This window comes from Orbicella faveolata, unplaced genomic scaffold, assembly GCF_042242905.1.
Source record: "Orbicella faveolata isolate gen_17 unplaced genomic scaffold, um_ofav_v1 contig_13, whole genome shotgun sequence".
In the NCBI taxonomy this organism is placed as follows: Eukaryota; Metazoa; Cnidaria; class Anthozoa; order Scleractinia; family Merulinidae; genus Orbicella; species Orbicella faveolata.
This window is the reverse complement of record NW_028301540.1, coordinates 30,572,034-30,591,115: the sequence shown is the minus strand read 5'-3', so window position 1 is coordinate 30,591,115 and position 19,082 is coordinate 30,572,034. Positions and strand designations below refer to the sequence as shown.

The window sequence follows — 19,082 nt, the reverse complement described above, 5'->3', positions numbered from 1 at the left end:
CTGATCCCAAGCATGCGCATTATCGTGTCAGCGGTCAAAAGTTGAATCCAAAATGGCGGAAAAAACGGATAAGGGCTTCATGGCTCGTACGGCGAGTATTACTGCAAAAAGAGCCAAACGAGCTCAAGAAAAGGTAAGCTAAGTACCTGTTCTCTCGTTCCTGTAACTGGTAGCCTTAAGAAAGTTGTGGTAGTTGATGAACTAATACTCATGTGACATGTCATATGGGTGGTGGTTGAGAAATCGGAAATGCACGAATGTGTTTTGACTATAAACATTACTCTGTTAACGGCCTTCGCTTATACTTCTAGGTGATGCAAAAGCTTGGAAAAGCCAACGAGACAAAGGATCTGACGTTTGACGAGTTCGTAACTAACTTTAATAAACAACAGGTTTGAAAAGAGCAGTACGACACCAGGAGCTTACGCTTAATATAATTGTGTAAATGAGAGTATTGTAAGCTTGGTAATCTGATTCCAAGAGATAGCGTTCGATATTCCCACCATATTTAATTTGGGTTATTTTCAATTCTTTTTTTACGAATGTAGATATAGAATAAAAAGCTTGGGATTGAAGTATTCTGCACAACTCTGATCCACATGTAGTTGTCAGTAGATCATGCCATACACCTAATCTAAGTGGGCTTAAATATTGTGACACGCTTACTGTACATACATGTGACATAGTGCTCTAGCTTACCGGATATTTAAAAGCAAATGAATTTATAAGACAAAATGAAAAAACGTTTTGGTTTCTTTTTGTGCAAGATTTTTGTTTCATTTTCTTACATTTCGATCTGGGGACCATTTTTTTATTTTTTAATAAAGGCTCTAAACATGTTTCATGTTTTCATATTGGGAGCCATGTCCCCAATTGGTTGTTTTTAGTGCTAAATACCCTTGACACTCAAGTCCTTCTTTCTTTCTTCTTTTGGGAATGGTCATACACAGTTGTTATTGTTCTTGGTTGCAGGTTTAATTCTTAATTTATTTTCTAGAGTGCAGCCCAGAGATTACATAAAGAATTAAAAAATTATTACTCTTGTGTCAAAGGTGAGGATCTCATTACAAATTGACATGAATGCCTTTGATTTTTAGAATTATTTTGGAAGGCTCACAACCATACACTCCAAAAGCTCAAGGACCGCCAATAAAGGCGGTAACCTATAGCACCTGTTACTTGATGGGCCCTTGATGCAATGGGTGAACTTGCCTCAGAGCTAAAAAAGAATTGAATTCCAGCTTGCCTTTGAGACAAGTAGCTCTCAAATTTTGTTTGTCCAGCAAGTCTTAGTTTGCTTTTTGACTGATTTAGATGGCAAAGGACTTTCCTGGGCTGTGAGAATGAAAAGTTACTTGCCCAGAAGGAAAATCTACTTGTCCGGGACAATGGGATGGCACTTTTTTCAAGCCTTGGTCTGTAGTTGATACAATTTACCCATAATTTACAGTACAGTTTTTGTTACAAATGTGAAAACCAAGGCTTTCGATGAATCAAAACTTGATGTCAGCCCTGGTTATTGCTGGGACTGTTTGGTTCTCCATCTTTTATTTAATAAAGAGTTATGTGCTTTGCTTGGTTTCCAAGAAGAGCTGACTGAATGATTGTATTTCTATTTAATTAACTTTTCTACAGCAATGTTAGTGTCTAGTGATGCATTTGGTGATGCTGTTAGAGAAGTTTATGAACCAGAATGGCCAGGACGGGATAAACTGATTCAGTATTTAGAGGTTTGTGATCAAGCAGTTGTAATCGGTCAAGGGTTATGGGCTTTAAGTTTTTTGTAACCTGTCTCAATATTTTTAAGAATTGTTCATTTATATTTTAATTAGGAATTACACAACCAATGGCAAGAATTAGTGGAAAAACTAGATGATGAAGTTATTATCCCATTAACAGCATATCAGAGTCAATTCCCTGACATAAAGGTATTTATATACATGACCGTAAATCCGTGTAACTAAATCCATAACTAATTTGATAAAAAGGATTCTACATACATATTACAAAGTATTCATATTCAAATGTTCATAGAATTATTAATATTAATTTTATTTTGTGTTTTTATTAATCTGTCAATTGTTGCTAGGCATTGTTGAGAGATATAAAGTGATCTTTGTTCTTTGTATGTACTTTGACCCATGATAACCATGTTAATCCATCTCTTATCACGATCATTGTTTTATTAATGAATTTCTTTCACAGGCCAGAATAAACAAACGTGGAAGGAAACTTGTGGACTATGATCGATACAGACACAATTTGGAAGTAAGCTTCTGTTCACAGCTGGCTACCATAAAAAATATTATGTTCTTATGAGTGTATAAAATAAAATGTATGATTTTATCAATTAGTGATTAACCCAAGATTAGGTACTAGGTAAGATGATCACTGGTGTCAATTTTTTCAAAAAACGTCTCTTTAAATTTAACTTAAGGCAGCTTAATTATCAGCCCAGTGCTTTAAATTTATTTTAATTTGATAGCAGGAGGTGAGTAAGACTATTGATATTCTCCCCGGGATGGAATTCTTGCTCATGATTTTCCAGGTAATCACCAATTATTTTTGGCTGGTTTCCTAGACTTCTAGTTGGAGAGATAGACTGTGAGAGTAATTAAAAGTGTCTTGCCCAAGAACACAGCAGAGTGATCCCAGCCAGTGTTCAGGACTGAAACATTGATCTGGTGTCTAATTCATTACCCAGTTGTAGATCACTGCATCTCTTGCTGTCAGTTTTATCCCAACCTTAATCCAGTGTACTGGTAGTTAAGTCTTCAGTGGAAAATTGTACCAGACATTTAGTTAAATATGACTTTGTTTTAACTTTCTAGTCCGAAAGTGGTAAGTTAAATGTGCATTTAATTTGCTTTCTTTGTTAGACACTAAAAGCTAAGGGCAAGACAGCAGATCCTAAAAAGCTTGCTCAGGTGACTATTTCTATCTTTCTTGCATTTCCTCGACGTCTACAATTTATTTGCATCTTGCATGTAGTAGAAGCTGAATCAGCTGGAGCTCCCTGCAGCTCCCTGCAGCTCCCCAACTGAATTATGCTAAGAGCAGTGACTACATGTATTTTTCTCCGATGATAAAACAAGTAGGGAATGTAAAATTAGTGCATGCTGTTTGTTGTTCCCTTTGCATATCTAGCTTTTGAAAGTTGTCTGCTCGTAACCTACCAGTATGACTAAATCTATCCTCAGCTAGCCTCCCACACAGACCTTCTTACGACTCATCGTGTAATCATTCTTTCTTGAAACATTGCACAATGAACCATAGGGAGGTAAACCTGAACAAGTTGAATTTATTTTCAACAGCATGGTTTAAATTTAAAATAAATTACCATGAAAACAATCTTAAATGTAGCTGGTACGCAGTATGCCATATTGCAGGGTGTTTACAAATAACCTTATTTGTGTTCTGTTTCTTTTTAAACTCAGGCAGAGGAAGAATATAATGAAGCAAAATCAGTTTATACAAAGCTGCATGCAGAATTATATGAAGAACTGCCAGCATTATTCGACAGGTGAAGAAAATTATTATTATAATAACAAAAATTTTGATAATACTATTCACTTGTTACTTATCAGCTTTGGGCATAAGCAGTACAAACCCAATGTTGTCCTGTATCATAGGTGGGCAATATATATGTCCAAAGTCTGCATACGAACCAAGTGACCCATCAGGCTGGAGCTTATCCGTGTTTCTGTAGCATGAAGTGACTAGGAGTATTTCTACTCCACCCTGGATGAGATGCTACAGTGTAGTCCATTGCAGAGTTACCCCAAGCATTAAGTTTGCCGGTACCCATTTATACACCTGGGTGGAGAGAGGCACTGTGAGAGTGAAGTGTCTTGTTCAAGAACACAACACAATGTCCCAGTCCTAGGTTTGAACTTATACCGCTCAATCTGGAGATGAGCAAACTAACCATGAGGCCACCGCTTCTCCCACAGGCCTGCAAAAAGTTTCATATTATTAGTAGAGCTGCCACCCTGGGCACCCCTCTAGAAATTCCAGAGAAGAGTATCAAACATTCTTTTAAACATGATCCCCAACCATTCAGAACTTCCAATGACCAGGTTTCGAAGGGTTGGTAAATGACATTTTTATAACAGCATACTTTATATTATTTACGTTGTACTGATTAATACAAAAACAATGAATGAAAATAGACAGTAATCTTAAAGCTACTGTAATGCAGACTTCAGGACTGTTACATGTATGTGAAGAAAGTATCATGTATGTGACAGACTTGTGTATTGTTTCCTCTTACAGTCGCATTGGTTATTATGTGTCATCATTCCAAAGTATCTTCACTGCTGAAGGAGTATTTCACAGAGAAGCAGCTAAGGTAATATAGAACAGCTTCCAAAACAGCCCAAGCCAGCACCCCATCCCCCTCCTCTTATATTTCTGATGTAAAAATATCTCACTCCCCTCCCTTCCCAGAAAAATACATTTCTCATGGGCTACTTGTGCACCGTAAGTCTTCTCTGTATAAGCTGACACCTCTTGCTAACAGCTGTGGCCATTTTTCTTTTGGTCCTCGTTGTTAGATTGCCTATAGTGATCAAAATCAAGCAATGTTAAATGAAATAGTGCAAAGTACAATTCAGGTAGTGAACGTCTTTGTAAGTTATTGTTTTATTATTGTTTCAGACAAAGACACAAGTGAATGATCTAATGGATGGTTTAATTCAGGATATGTCAACTGGAACATACACAACTAAAAGACCTTATCCTGTTGCTAGGTTTGTAACTTGCAATATTTAACTTGTTTCAGTAAAGCAATCTGACTGTACAATAAGGCACCTTTATCTATTTAATATCTGTTTTGATTGATGATCAGTAATTTTTTTCAGTGAGAACCAAGTATCAGACAGCGATGATATGGACACTCAAACAACGTCTTCTCATGCAGAAAGTGGTGATGCAGTAGTGTGCAATGATGAGGCTGCTGCTACAGAAAGTGCTGAAGGTGGAGACCTCCTGTCAGTCTTGTTTCTTAAACCTCATTGTCATTGTGGCCCTTTAAGAAATGAATGGAGGCAAAAAATATTATTAATATAAATTTGCATTTGGCACCGCAAATCTTTTGGACAGTGTTTGGATGAAAAGAAATCTTACTTACAAGTTTCTTGAAATTGACAGAAACCCATACTAGACCCAATTGAACATGTTCCATTGGTATTTGTCAACAGACAGTGTCTGTAGATCTTATCAAATTAATGATAAATTGCAATTTTACTGATTAATTAGTAAGAGCAGTTTTCAATCAAGTGTTGGAGGTAATCAGACAATTACTTTGGTTTTGGTTTTGGTTTTACTATGGTTTGAGATTGGCTGAGTAATCTAATTTGTAAGTAATTAGTTTGGTTTTACGACACTCAATTTAAAAACCCCTCTAGTTGTAGATAATATTCTGATTTGGCTAATTGGTAATGGTTTGTTTACAAATATATATCATATTATTTTGTAATGTGCAGGCCAGTCAGCTGTTTGTAATTACAGTAGATGTGACTCACCCAGTCTTAATAATTTATATCAGTAACAAAATTTTCCTCTTGCTCAGATGGAACAGCTGAAAAAGTAGTCGATGGAGGTGACGGTATGTTTGTGTGTTTTCTTGGCATGATGGTATACTTAATTTCTTGAAGTAGTCCATCCTCTACCACTTACAGATCTTTTGGACAGCAGTCTGCATCTGAGTCACACAATAACTGTCCCATTTATTTTGCAGCCTTAAATCCTTTTACACATTCTGATCATGATGAACAAGATGGGGTGGGTGGGGAGACTGCGATACAACAAGAGACTCAAGAAAAACCCAAGCCTATTCCAGTCACTCAACCTCCACCCCCACAAGTAGATAGTTCAGGCAAGAAAGCAGGAGAAAAACCTCAAGTGCAGCCATTACCAGTCACCCAACCTGTGCAGCCACAAACCGATAGCTCCGAGGTTTGAATTTCATTTACATGGTACCCTTTTAAGATATTCATCATATAGTGCATATGTGGATTTCCTTTTGAGTGTAATATTTACATGTACTAGATGATTTTAGTTTATATTTTTGCTTCAAAGAAGGGATCACCATCTAATGAAGAGGCTGCACCCCTCACTGCATCACAGACAGAAGGAGCACAACAGCAGCCGTCACAGCAACTGTCACAGCAGCCGTCACAGCAACAACAGCAAGAGGTTTCCACAAGTGAAATTCCTGGAGTGCTTTATAAGGTAAAGATCATCTGAACTTTATAACACTCCCTTCTTTTGTCAAAGAGAAAGGTGAAGAAATCGTCATTTAGTTAAATTATTAGTCTTGAACAAGAGGTCCAGATATGAGGACCTGGCAGCTGGGAACCTACTCTTGTTTTAAATTCTTGGACAAGACTGGGACTTTTCTGTCACAGTGCCTCGCAACATTTGGGTGTTGGAGAATTGTTAGCCTCAGTTGTTTGAAGGCTGGATAACGCTAAACCACCAGATAAATCGCTATCCAGTAGATATGTGTTAACGAAACAAGCCACACTATCCAATGGATAGTGGTTTATCCTGTGAATGTGATGTCCACCTTTCGAACAACCCAGGCCAGTATCTTATTCAGGAGAGACAGGAATGCTCCTAGTCATTTCATAACACAGAAACAGGTGAAAGAAAACTTGAAAGTGTCATCATCTACAGATGTAGTTCCTTTGATTCTCAGAATGGACAAGTGAATTGACTGTTGTTGACTAAGTCAATCAACAAAATAGCTTGTGAAGATCTAAGTTCTCTGCAATTCAAATAAAATATGATATTTCAAATTATTCACTTGCAAAATAGCTTGTTTCAGTACTCTGATATCTGAAAGATGAGAATGATCTAGTATAGAATGTTCTTAAATTGTAAACTGTTTTTCTCCAGGTTCGAGCAGCATACAAATATGTAGCGGAAGATGATGATGAGTTATCTTTTGAGAAAGGAGAAATTATTAGTGTTATAGAATTTGAAGATCCAGAGGAACAGGTAATTTTTATTTCCTAAAATGTAAGACATGTAATAGCCCTGACCGACAGTAAATACCATAAGTGCATGATTGTACAGTCATAATTAGTAATTATCATTTACAGTCAGCTTATTATGTTTTTACTCACTGACAGGCAAATGAATGATGCAGCTGAGTAATAATGTGTTTCTTTTTGCAGGATGAAGGATGGCTCCTTGGTATCTTAGAACTTAGTGGTATTAAGGGTGTTTTCCCTGCAAACTTCACAAAAAGAATTTAATAGTTAAGTCATAGTTGAAATAATTAAAAATAATAAAACAAGGAAGATGATAATTACTGGTATATTATCACTCCCTAAACACAGTCTTGAAGCTGCAAAGCAATGCTTTATCAAGGGTATTATAAGTACAACATAGTAATATATCACAAATATTGCATACTTTCACTACTGACCAGAGTCAAAATGTAAGGCAGACATTTACTTATGACTCTGGGCACTCAAGACATGCAAGTGAATGTGCTAATAATTATTATTGATGTTGTTCAAAGGACACTGCATTTAGTGATCAGATAAAATTCCAGTCAGCCTAAAACAAAGTGTGCAAGATCAGGTCTATATTTGACCTTTCTGTAAACTAGTTTGCTTTCATCTGTGGAGTTGCTCACTGTCACACGGATACACACAGTCCAATACTCCCATGTAATGACCTACACACATATACATTGCTCAGTAGTAATAACGGACCACTCAGTTAAGAGACACACAGAGCTTTGCTTTATCAGGACTGATCCTTTATGGAGTGGCTGAGCTTTGTGCTAGTCTTATTAAATATTGTTGCATTGCTGTTGTTCCCATATATTCCTGACACTTTTTCTGGAATAAAGTCATAAATTATTTGGACACTATAGGTTTCCTTCTCCCATGACAACCATACAAAATTCCAAGCCCTATTTTTTATTACTTGTGCAAGCTGTATAGTTAGGGAAATTCAATTACCTGTTTTGAAATGGGAATTGTAGGTCATATTTACATTTGTTTGCCAACCTTTTAAGCTTCGGAAGTAGAGTTATAAAATACGTTGGAAGGAAATGGGCTGTAATAATTATTCTAAAGATAGTCTCTCTAGGCTGTCAAACAATTCACAGAAGATACTCCTTCATGTTCAATTTTCACACCTTGTTGGGCCAGATTGCCTGGCAATTTGCAGGTGATATTTTGCCAAAAGAGCCCCAAATAACTGAGAGCAAAACTGTTGGTCTCCATTATTTTATCATGGTATCAAACAGTATTAGTTTAAAACTACTGACAGTCATTTCCGAGTACGAGCTGAGTGCAAAGAGATCATGTCTTGAAAGTAGGACCTTTTTGTTGCCAAGTTTAAGAAAATAGTTTAGAAAATGTCTCAAGATTCTGTACAGTTTTTCAGATTATTTTGCTCATGAAATATTAGTTAAAGACAGTTGACTGTTGGTAGCTTAAATTGTACCATAGAAATGTAAATTGCAATTTGTTCCACTGCAAGATCTGCTGTGCTCACTTGCTACATATGCTAAAGAATGTGAAATACAGAATGTCTCTGGAAACTATGATTGTGGTGGAATATTTGTGACAACCATTTGGGCAAGTCAATATAATTTGTTTTCTCTTCAGAATACTCCTACCCTGATTCTCAGATAGTCCATGGCACTCCTGGCCATGCACTCTGCATGCAAGCAACCTGGATCATCTGAGAATCAGGCTAGAGTAGCTAGCCTATGTTGCTGGCAGGATTTCAAGAACGAGTACTTTGTTTCAGCAGCCAAGCCTATAACTTATAAATAACCCACCGGGGAGAATGGTGAGTAATCCTAACATCTGTAGCCCAACTGCCAAAACAAAGCACTTGACTGTGAAAATCTCACCAGCTACACTCATCTCTGGTTAACGTCATAGTTACCCCACTGAGATTTTAGTAAACGGTTGTGCTCCTATGTACATTATTTACCAGGATTTCCCAATAAAACATTAAATCTGAAAATCTATTTCAACACATGGCAATTAACAAATCTAGTCTTGCATTTCGTGGATTCGATATCTTTGCCTTTCTTTTTTTGAGGGGGGGGGGGGGGAGGGGATCTGCAAAACTGTCCTACTGAACCATAGCCTGTTCTAAATTATGCAAACGGTGTTAACTCAATCCATTATGGCAAAACAAAGAGCACAGAGAGTAGGATCTCCAGCCAGAGTTTAGATTTCCATATCTTGATCAATTAGGACAATTGGAAACTGCTCATGAGAATAGTTTTACAATTCCTTTTAGCAATTTGCAAAAAAATAAAAGCATTTACAGTTAGTATATCCATCAAAATCTGTAATAAACTGGATTTAGGTTTTTATTATTGGGAAACTTTAAACCTGGCTACCAATCAACAGAACCCTTATGGTCCTTATGACACCCCAAGTTGAGGTTCCTTATTCTCATCACCAGTTTGGTTGAGAATGTCTTGATACTCTCAGGAGAAATAAGATGTTAACTTCTCTTGGCTTTACAACCCTTTTGAACTGAATTACATTTACTTAAGGAGTGATATGCTTCAAGGATAAAAGAAGACTCACCACAGTAAAGGCAGCTCAATTTTGACGTTACATTTTATTCATCTCACTTTTATTATTTTTTTACTGTTATTCAGAATGTGACAGATTTTCTGTGTATTGTAAGTTAATATTCTATTGCGACTGAAAACAACCTTATCTAATAACTGTCACAAACCATTACCCTTCATTTTATTAACTATCAAAAAATCTTTTATTTATAATTAATAAAAGATTTTTTGAGGTTCTCATTAAGACAAAAAAAAAAATTAAAACCCTCTATTTGTTTTAATTTTTTGTCTTAATGAAAACCTCAAAATGTTACAGTGAGGGCACTTAGGAATCCCATATAAAATGGACGGGGGTGTTCGTCATACCTTTTAGGGGTTAAAAGAAGCAGTTTTAGTACCTCTTAGGGTGTTCAGCCTTTAAAGGTACACAGCAGGAGCTTTTCAGTACCTTTCAGGGTATTGAGCTGAATAAAATATGACAGATGTGTTGTTTTAAAATTGATACTTCCTAAAAGGGTGAAAAAAATTAAAGCCATGCCCACAAAAAAGGATTTTGGTAGCTCTTAGGGTGTTCAGCCTTTAAAGGTACACAGCGGGAGCTTTTCAGTACCTTTTAGGGTATTGAGCTGAATAAAATATGACAGATGTGTTGTTTTAAAATTGATACTTCTTAAAAGGGTGAAAAAAAATTAAAGCCATGCCCACAAAAAAGGATTTTGGTACCTCTTAGGGTTTTTTTTTTCAAAATTCCTGACATGCACCCCTGTTCTTTTTATAAGGGAGTCCCCCCATGAAGGCTTTTCATATTAACAAAATTAGTCTTCAAGTTAATATTAGTATTTTTGCACTGTGGAAACATCAATCTTTAAAGTTATATGAAGAACCTTTGCTCTTTAGTCACCAAAAATACCATACAAAACAAGTCAAGTGTTCATGGTTGAAGTGTCCTTACTGCAATAATTACCTTACTGATAAAATCTTTCATCTACTTCAGTCTAATCCCATTTGGCAAACAGCAAGTGCTCTTAATTTTATCACCACTGACAATACTTCCGAAATTGAAAAGCATTCAGTTTTGTTGCATGTATGTCCACTATCTTTTTTAACCTAACTTTGTTAGATATAATCAGTTCTGAACTTGAAACAATCCTATCTGACTTGTATAAATTCTTAATTAATTTTATATGTGTACACAAAAGACTTAGCTTAGTCCACTTATCTGCAAGAAGTACTCCTTAAATTAACAAAATAAGGGGATATTGATTGAATAAGTCGTTACAATTCTTCTTTGTTGTTTATTGTATATATATCTCATATTATTTTACAGTTCTTTTTTTCCTTCAGGATGTCTGCCAAAACAAGAAATTAATGCTCAACATAATAAATTATGTGTATCAAGTAATAAATAGACTGGCACTATACAAACTATATTATTACATTATTACAAACCAAATGATGTCACTGTGGTATAACAGCTACTTAGCTTTTCACTTAATGCCCAAATTTCATTTGGCAAAATCTCTCAAAACACACAGCATTGTGAGCAAGTATAGCTTTGCAGCTTTAATTTTAATGAACGATTACATGACAGGTTTCATCCAAACGCTTTATAAGTACCACATGGTGGACATGCTTTCTGTGGTTTCCTACCCAAATTAGGCAAATTAAAAGAAACCAGTGGCAGATCCAGACCTCTTTATGTTGGGTGGGATGCTTGAGCAGGGTGGGGGGGGGACCTGGGTTCCTAGACCAAGAGGTCACATTACAAAATAAATAAACTATTGGCAGTTTGTTTTGTCTGAATATAGTTATTGTTGAGCTGACTTGAGTGTGAATTATGTATCCATATCTTAATAGTTTTTCCCCTGAGAAATGGGATTGGAAACTTTGGATCCTGTCTCAGGATCTTGGAATCCTTTGTGATGGGTAAGTCTGGTCACTTTGGTGTTTCTTTCTGTCCCAATCTAAAATACGATTATTTAAGATACACCGATTTCAGATTTTCAGGGTGTCTCGGTGTTGTTGTGTGGCGTGGATTGTAACATTCGCTACCCATAACAGATCTCTTCATATGAATACATATATATTCTTTTTCTTGTTAAGGGAAAATTTCATTCTCAGAATTTAATAAAAAATCTCAATTAACTCACTGAAAGGGTGGCAAATGATCTAGACTTTCATTGATGTACATGTCGAGCAAAATTTTGATTAGTAAAATTTCCCACATCTTGCGATCTTAGTTTTTATCATTACATGGTCTTTGAGTCTCGATTTCTTTTACATGTTTAGGAAAAGTCTTGGCTTTACAGCAAAGATATCACTCTCACTGTGTCACTGTTACCTCACACTACTGTTTACCACTGAATATAATTGTGATGCCCTATTGTCTTACTGTTAGAGCTGCAATAACTTATTTTATAATATATAATTTACGCCCGTCCAGTCTTTCTCTTGAACTCCTCCAGTTCTTTCAGATAAGCCAGAGGTGGCCAGCGATGTTCCAGAACATGTCGGCGATTATCTCCTTTGATCAGATCAAAGTCATCACAGGCTTCAAAGTCAGAGTAGTTCGTGGTGATCAAATATAAACACCATCTTGCCAACTGAAGTGCATTGTGGGCCTTCAAATGTAATGACAAAAATTACATTCTGTTATTAGACTATTAATTTATTATAGACACGGGTGATTTAATGGAAATAAACCACTCATAAAATTCATACGAAACCACATCCGGGACTCGGGTTGCATATTTTCCATATCCTCACTAGTGAAGATATTGATGACTTTGACACTGATATCATGTTTGACCCTCAAACTGCACTTAAATTTGTTGGTACACATGACTGAAACATCTTCGGATCTTCCTCAAAAGTCTTCAGCAATCTTGAGTTATCTCTGGAAATCTTCGGTAATCTTTGGAAATTTTCGGAAAATGTTTCGAAACATTAATGTGGCATTTGGGCCTTTTTGCTCTTTTTTCCTCGTGGTATTAAATATTTGATTTGCACACAATACAACTAGTAACACCTACCTGTCCAGTTAACAGCAGATTGATCACGTCATTACACTGGGCAGAATTGAGTTGTTTTTTCTTGATTTCTGCACTAATTCTATCTACAATGGCACTTTCACACACTGAAATAAGCTGAGGAAGGCAAAATCTGTCGGCTAATACCAGCAGTTCCCTGTAATCACCGACTGTCATGTTGGTTGGCACAGTGTCCGTATACAGGAACACCAACAGAGCCAAGAAACTTTTCACTGTTGTTACCTTGATTGTGACCTGTTAGTTAAATGCATGCAAGAAATGAATAAATTTACAGAGGAGGGCAAAGCTGCAAGAGACATACACGTGAGACGAGATGAGATAGGACAAGACAAGCCCCCACGTCATTCCTAAACTTGCTCACATGCCAAAGCAAAAAAGCCAGAAATCAGTGCTTGAGTGCAAAACCAAGACACTAAAGCCTGCTTACAGGCTAGTCATTGTGCTAAACTCTGGATCAAGCAAGTTGTCATAATCCTTCAAGAGTTATATCTGCAATCACTTCCCAGCAAAATCATTCAGTTTAAGAAAGTCTACCATGCACAATAAAATTAAAACTTTGTCTTAAAACATTGCTCATTTTAAGGTATGCACACCCTAAAATTGAAAATCACTTTGCATGGAAAAGAATGGCAAATATGGACTGGGTCCTTAGTTAAACCTGCAGCAATTTTCCAAGCAACATAATAATGAACATCAAAATAAAATACACCTGTAAAAGCATTTCTGAATTGTACAAACTGCAAATTAAATACCAGTAGCCTTTAAAGTACGTTATTGATAATACACCGTAAATCCTTGACCTACCTCAAGGCTATCTTTCTCACTGAAGCCACCACCAAACATGGCAGCCATGACCTCGGACCTTGCCATTAGTACAGCTCGGTGAGCATACAGCACAGTGTTCTGTACATGAAATATAACATCTGAAAAATGTGGCTTGTTGATAAAGTTCTCTTTCATGATTTTGCTTCTCTCCTCATGAAGAATGGCGACCATGCTTGGATTAAGGTAACTCTCTCCATTTGTCATGTTTTCACAGATCTGTCCTAACCAAGGAATGCGCAATCTGTGGGATAAGCTCATGACTTTTGTTAACAGTGACTCATCGGTATCAGAAGAAACATTCAGTGAACCAGTGTACAGGAACTCAAGGACATGTTGAAATACTTTACCAGAAACACCGTTATTGAAATGCAAGCAAGTTTTTGTCTTTGTCTTGGGCTTCCTTTCCAGATTTTGTGAGAAATCCAGCCTTTGATGATTAATGACAGAGCAAAGATTTGTGCCAAATGCTTCTTTCACATTGCCCTTCTTTCCAATTGACCTGTTAAATTCTCGACTGGCAGAGCAAGAGCAGGAATCAGCAGTACTAAGTAATCTGCTGAGCTCTACTTCCTCGCCACTGTTTAGAAAGAAATCTTGAAACACAGCAGAGCCTATACACAGGATGATTTTATGAGCTTCAAGTGGGTGATTGTTGGAACTGAAGAGGAGTCTGATGTCTGAATTTCCAGTTTCATCTCTGCACATTTTCTTCATGTCATCAGTGAAAGTAGAAGGAAGAATCTTAACTTGGGGCATTGGATCTGTTTGAAAATATACACGAAACAAATTTAATTAATTATAACACCGATTTTACCACCTTCACTGGAATGGACTTCAAATCCAACAGTCTGGGGTCAGTGACAAGAACTTGATCTGACTGTGTTCTAAGTAAGCACCAGCAACCAGTGAAAACTGTTGTGTTCTAAAATTTTCAGGAGAACCCTGTGTGACTGACATTGATCAAGTTAATTTTGTACTGAAAGGTATAAAACTAAGGAGCAAAATTGTTAAACTAGTCTCAAGGTACACACCTGGTGGTGATAGCACAGGAGGCTCTGGTCCATGCCGTAACATCTTTGGAGTCTTCCTCTGCCACTGAAAAATTTTAAACTTTGTTTTTGACGGATTTTGGTTCATAACTGCCAAACACACAGCTGTATCAATCACACTATGGACGCCATCTCCTGTCTCTGCACTGCTTTCACAGTAACGGGTTCCCAGGCGCTCGGCAAGTTCACGCCCTTTTGCTATTGTAATCATACCATCCGGAGCGGTGCTATTGAAGGAAAAACATATTCAATTTCACTGAGTCACATCTGAATTCATCATTGATCACGCAGATGTTGTAGAAATTTAAATTAGATGAAAATCGTCACCTACTGTAGGTTTTACCTTGATCTACAAGTATGGCTCAATTCACACACAAAAAAAACACATTTATTTGTTTGCAAACATTACACATGTAAGTAAAAACTACAAGCACAAAACACAAATTCGTGATACGCTTATGAATTTGACATGTACTTAACTTAGTACAACATGTAAAATTCAATTCTCATCTTAATTTCCCCTGAAAATCAAACTTGGATGACTAATATGCGTTGTGCATATTAAGAGGTACTAAATATTATTGCGTGTAGCTTAGCTTATTTTAAAGAAAATGATTACAAGACAAAACAATCTACTATTTAGTCTGATTGCCACACCTGCCAATTTGTGATATGAGGTGTCATGTTGTTGAATTAAGCATAGAATTCATGGACTATCATATTGCTATCAAGCAGCTGTTCTAAAGAAGATTTTTTCATCCAACAGGATGACAAACAAAATGTAGAATTATTTATATTATTTCAGCTTATGCTAATAAACAAAACATTTTCACTACAGAGTGGTTCAGACCATAACTTTTTCCATGGCATTCATTTCTGCCATTAATCAACACATGTATACAGACTGTATTATACTGTATGATAATTGGACTCAATAAAAAATTAAAATAAACATTGCATGCAACCCTTTAGCTTCGTGCCTGAATAGCAGACAGGAACAATATTATACCGGACGTTTTCTGGCGTGAATATAAATATGATGTTGATTAATATGATGTCGATTCATATTTTAAAAGCATTACATTCCAACTATTGTGCATCATTATATCCTGGTTCACCAGTTTTATTGAATACAATATTACCACGTAATATTTGATGGTTCCTCTATATTTAAAATATAAACAAGGTGGTAGTGATAATTCAAATATAATTATTTGGACTTTCAAGAAGCCATTACATAAGCAGCATTATCATGCCCTCTATACCAGGTGAAACATGTGGTTAGAAAAACTATCCATACCCACCCCCTGGCAGAGTCATTGAAAGTACAAAGGAGGCGAGGTGTCTTAAAAGCCAATAAAAAGTGTGAAGCTACATTGGAATTTCCTGAGGGGTGGGGAGTTTAAACCAAAAACCCTTCCATATGTAGGGTATGGATATTTTCTGGAACATGATGAAAAGAGCGTTGTACGTGTACACATATACACCTTTAAACCATGCCATAAGAAATACAGCCAATCAGAATACAGGAAAGCCGTTGTATATTTGACGATATTACAACCAACCTTCCCATCATGCACTGTGCATATGTCACATTGACTGTGCTGGCTACTCTATTTTCTACAGCAAGGTATTAAGGCGAGAGTCTACAGTATATCAAGAAAATACAAGTGAAAAACAGGATATTCCATGGTGGACCCCAAGAAAGTGTTGCATGTATCTTTTAGGTGCATATTTCTCCAGAGAGGTTTTCAAATGAAAATGAAATTCATTGCTATAATGTGCAGATTAAGTTGAAATAAGACAATGTGGGAAACAGCTGGTGCCTGATGGATCACAAAGGGAACCTCTGATCATGAAATAGGGGAACACCATGGAGACAATCAACCACTCTGAGGGTGTCTACAACAAGGAAAGGAAAACCCACAATCAAATCACACGGGTTGGGGACTCTCATTTTCCTAACATTTTTGCCTTCATTAGAACTATAGTACAAATTTGAAACAAATACGAAAGTGAGAAAGTGTGGTTCGCTGAAACTCAAAACCCTGTCAAAATTACACAAATGAAGAATATTGTAAACAATAGCCTTGCCAAACAATTATTTTTATACACAGAGTAAATTTTCCTTTTCTGTTCATTCTACGTAATACTATACGTCAGCAAGCCTTCAATTAGACAAAATTGTGACAGAAAACTTCCTCGGACGTCACAGAATCGAAGCCCAACAATGTAGTCTAAACTTTCACTTCTTGTCGCTTCAGGCTATTAACGTTGGTGAATCCACCGAAATGTGACCAACTCCGTTACTATAATATTAGCTTAACGTTAATTAACATCATGGCAAAAGATCACAACTAAAAGAAGATGAGTGGCATGCATAAGGACTTACGATTTTTGTCAACAATACCGCAGAAGCCTACCTAGTTAATCGATCGTGCGGGAGACTTATTTGCAACACAAGGGGAAGCATACTATCGAAGTTGCGGTTTCGGAAATTTCCATTGGTTTCTATCGATCTGAAATTAAAGTGAACCGAAGAGAACGAGATTTAAGCTTAAATCAAGCGTAAACAAGACAAAACGTTTTCAGTAAACACACGGGCATAATTTCCCGGGGTATTCACAAGAACTCAACCTGAAATAAGCTTACGTACATCTCGAAAACAACATTTATCTTGAATAATGAGGAGTTAAACCACGCAAATTAAAGGTTATCCCAGTTGGCTAGGAAACGATATTTAGAACAGCAGTAATCATCTCAAAACAAATGGCATAAGCTTATGTAAAATTATAAACACGCTTCACGGGTTAAAAATACACATATCAGACCATAAACACGACGTAAGCATCTGTAAGAAGATCAAGAAATGGTTTGCTGATCTATCTACACGCGTACGAAGTAGTTGTCTTTACTATCCCTACCTTGCCGTGCGTAGATCAGTTTTGTTTCCAACTACGAGGATTGGTGTTGTAGGCATGTAGTGCTTCAGTTCCGGAACCCATACTGTTGAAACGTTTTGGAAAGAGCTGGGATTCGAGATGTCAAAGAAGACGAGAAATACATCGGTTTCTTCGTACTCCATGGGACGAAATTTTAGGAAATCAGCTCCGCAGATCGTGTCCCAAAACGTTAACACATAACTCACTCGGTCCACGGTCGTGTTAGTGAAGAATGGATCTTGTACAGCTGGTAAAATCCTCGCTCGTCCTGGGAATAATGGTGTGTCATCTTCACAGGCAAAGTTCTCATTGTACCAGCGAATCAGAAAGGAGGTTTTACCAACGCTGCCGTCTCCTACAACCTTAATTTTCAAGCGACGCATAGTTCAGCCTTCAAAATGAATTCAACAATACAAAACTGAGCAAAAGAGCCCAGTTCATGTGGTCACTGAACTGCTACGACACGGCTCAAAACAATCTTTTGAACACCCTTTTGAAATGAATATTAGATTCAGGCTTCTGCGGCCAAATGCGAATTCGACCAATCGGCGACGTTCTTTTATGGCCCAGACAAAAGCCGCATGAAGATAATCACTTTTCTCTCACGCATCGCACAAAAGGATCACGCAAAAACGAGGGAAATTTTAATTCCGTCGTTTTTGATTGGCAGCTACTTGCTACTATTCCTAGGGTCTCTCATTATTGCAATGTAAAGGATTACGACGCTAGCTAATTTAAGGCTATGAAATAATCTACAAAAGGTTGGCGGCAATTTTAATCGACCTGCAAACAGCCTGTCAAATCGTTTTCCGGGTCTATTCAGACACAAAATTTGCATTCAGCTTTACCGTCCTCTGCCTCGGCTATACAGTATTGTCTATCTTTCGTTATCTTAGTAACAAACGCATAATTGTTTTATTTCATATTATCTTATTTTCGTCTTTGTTACCTTTGAAAATCGATCGATGCCCAACGAATTTCTGTCGAGGTCTCCGTGCATCAAAACGCCCATTTTCAGTGAACTATTATACAAATGTTATATAGTATTGTTTTTCCTTTTGTACAGACAAAGCGGAAGCTGTGTCCACCCTTCTTTTTTTATTAAAAGCAGGAAGTTATTTTTTCTTCAGAATTTTCAACCAAGCACATTTTTTTTTAATAACGGCAGTTTGACAGACAGTGTTTCAAATTTGCATATCAATACGGTAGAACATAATAGAAGCGAACCAATTATTCTGACACAAGCTGCTGAAACATCATGACTTTTCTTGAGTTTCCGCTGAAATTTTTTCTGATTAGTTACAGGCTAAAACCTGGTGTGATGGAGTTTCATTATTTGTTATGAATCCGCCCGGCCGCAAAAAAGTAGATATATTGAAGATGAAGAGGAACTGATAAAACTGTTTTGGTATCAGTTTCTTTGAAAAAATAAATAATGTAAAACGATCATTTGCTGCTGGACAATAATGTTTAAAAGTGGTCCGCTTTTAATTGTGAAATCGTTTTGCGATCGATTCCGCAAATGAAAACGAATTAAAAATCATGTGAGTAATTTTTCCATCTCAGGCTCCTCACAGAAGGAGCCCAATAAAATAAAGAACGAAAAAATCCAAATCGACCTCGGATATGAACTGTCGAAGACTGCTTT

The 19,082-nt window shown here is 36.8% G+C and overlaps 2 protein-coding genes across 5 annotated transcripts; one reads left to right on the top strand and one right to left on the bottom strand.

Annotated features, from left to right (window-relative positions):
* Positions 1 to 40: 40 nt before the first annotated feature.
* On the top strand, positions 41 to 8,572 carry LOC110054355 (myc box-dependent-interacting protein 1-like). Of its 3 annotated transcripts, none has more exons than XM_020760742.2 (16): positions 41 to 133; positions 312 to 392; positions 998 to 1,052; positions 1,636 to 1,730; positions 1,833 to 1,928; positions 2,206 to 2,268; positions 2,880 to 2,927; positions 3,438 to 3,523; positions 4,276 to 4,351; positions 4,660 to 4,751; positions 4,863 to 4,978; positions 5,573 to 5,608; positions 5,741 to 5,958; positions 6,085 to 6,234; positions 6,904 to 7,005; positions 7,185 to 8,572. In XM_020760742.2, the coding sequence occupies exons 1-16, from the start codon at positions 53 to 55 to the stop codon at positions 7,263 to 7,265; spliced, it is 1,476 nt and encodes a 491-aa protein (XP_020616401.1). In that variant the 5' UTR covers positions 41 to 52; the 3' UTR covers positions 7,266 to 8,572. The 3 variants fall into 3 exon arrangements, with proteins under 3 accessions (XP_020616401.1, XP_020616400.1, XP_089141533.1); XM_020760741.2 differs by having other exon boundaries at positions 6,082 to 6,234; XM_089285407.1 differs by lacking the exon at positions 41 to 133 and having other exon boundaries at positions 375 to 392; positions 973 to 1,052; positions 6,082 to 6,234.
* A 1,024-nt stretch (positions 8,573 to 9,596) lies between these two features.
* Positions 9,597 to 17,988, bottom strand: LOC110054316 (rho-related protein racA-like). 2 transcript variants are annotated; one of them, XM_089285405.1, is made up of 6 exons: positions 17,417 to 17,988; positions 16,916 to 17,011; positions 14,475 to 14,719; positions 13,423 to 14,204; positions 12,601 to 12,852; positions 9,597 to 12,189 (listed from the first exon to the last, which is right to left on the bottom strand). In XM_089285405.1, the coding sequence occupies exons 1-6, from the start codon at positions 17,815 to 17,817 to the stop codon at positions 11,998 to 12,000; spliced, it is 1,968 nt and encodes a 655-aa protein (XP_089141531.1). In that variant the 5' UTR covers positions 17,818 to 17,988; the 3' UTR covers positions 9,597 to 11,997. The 2 variants fall into 2 exon arrangements, with proteins under 2 accessions (XP_089141531.1, XP_020616356.2); XM_020760697.2 differs by lacking the exon at positions 16,916 to 17,011 and having other exon boundaries at positions 17,417 to 17,983.
* Positions 17,989 to 19,082: the final 1,094 nt, after the last annotated feature.

What these genes read in the sequence shown, in the direction of transcription:
- LOC110054355 (XM_020760741.2), top strand. Translation starts at nt 53, where the DNA reads ATGGCGGAAAAAACGGATAAGGGCTTCATGGCTCGTACGGCGAGTATT. An exon ending in CTGCCAGCATTATTCGACAG is followed by an intron (nt 3,524 to 4,275) that starts GTGAAGAAAATT and finishes TTCCTCTTACAG; the next exon opens with TCGCATTGGTTATTATGTGT. An exon ending in TTCACAGAGAAGCAGCTAAG is followed by an intron (nt 4,352 to 4,659) that starts GTAATATAGAAC and finishes TTATTGTTTCAG; the next exon opens with ACAAAGACACAAGTGAATGA.
- LOC110054316 (XM_089285405.1), bottom strand. Translation starts at nt 17,817, where the DNA reads ATGCGTCGCTTGAAAATTAAGGTTGTAGGAGACGGCAGCGTTGGTAAA. An exon ending in ACTGATCTACGCACGGCAAG is followed by an intron (nt 17,012 to 17,416) that starts GTAGGGATAGTA and finishes CTTTAATTTCAG; the next exon opens with ATCGATAGAAACCAATGGAA. An exon ending in TCCTGTGCTATCACCACCAG is followed by an intron (nt 14,205 to 14,474) that starts GTGTGTACCTTG and finishes ATTTTCAAACAG; the next exon opens with ATCCAATGCCCCAAGTTAAG.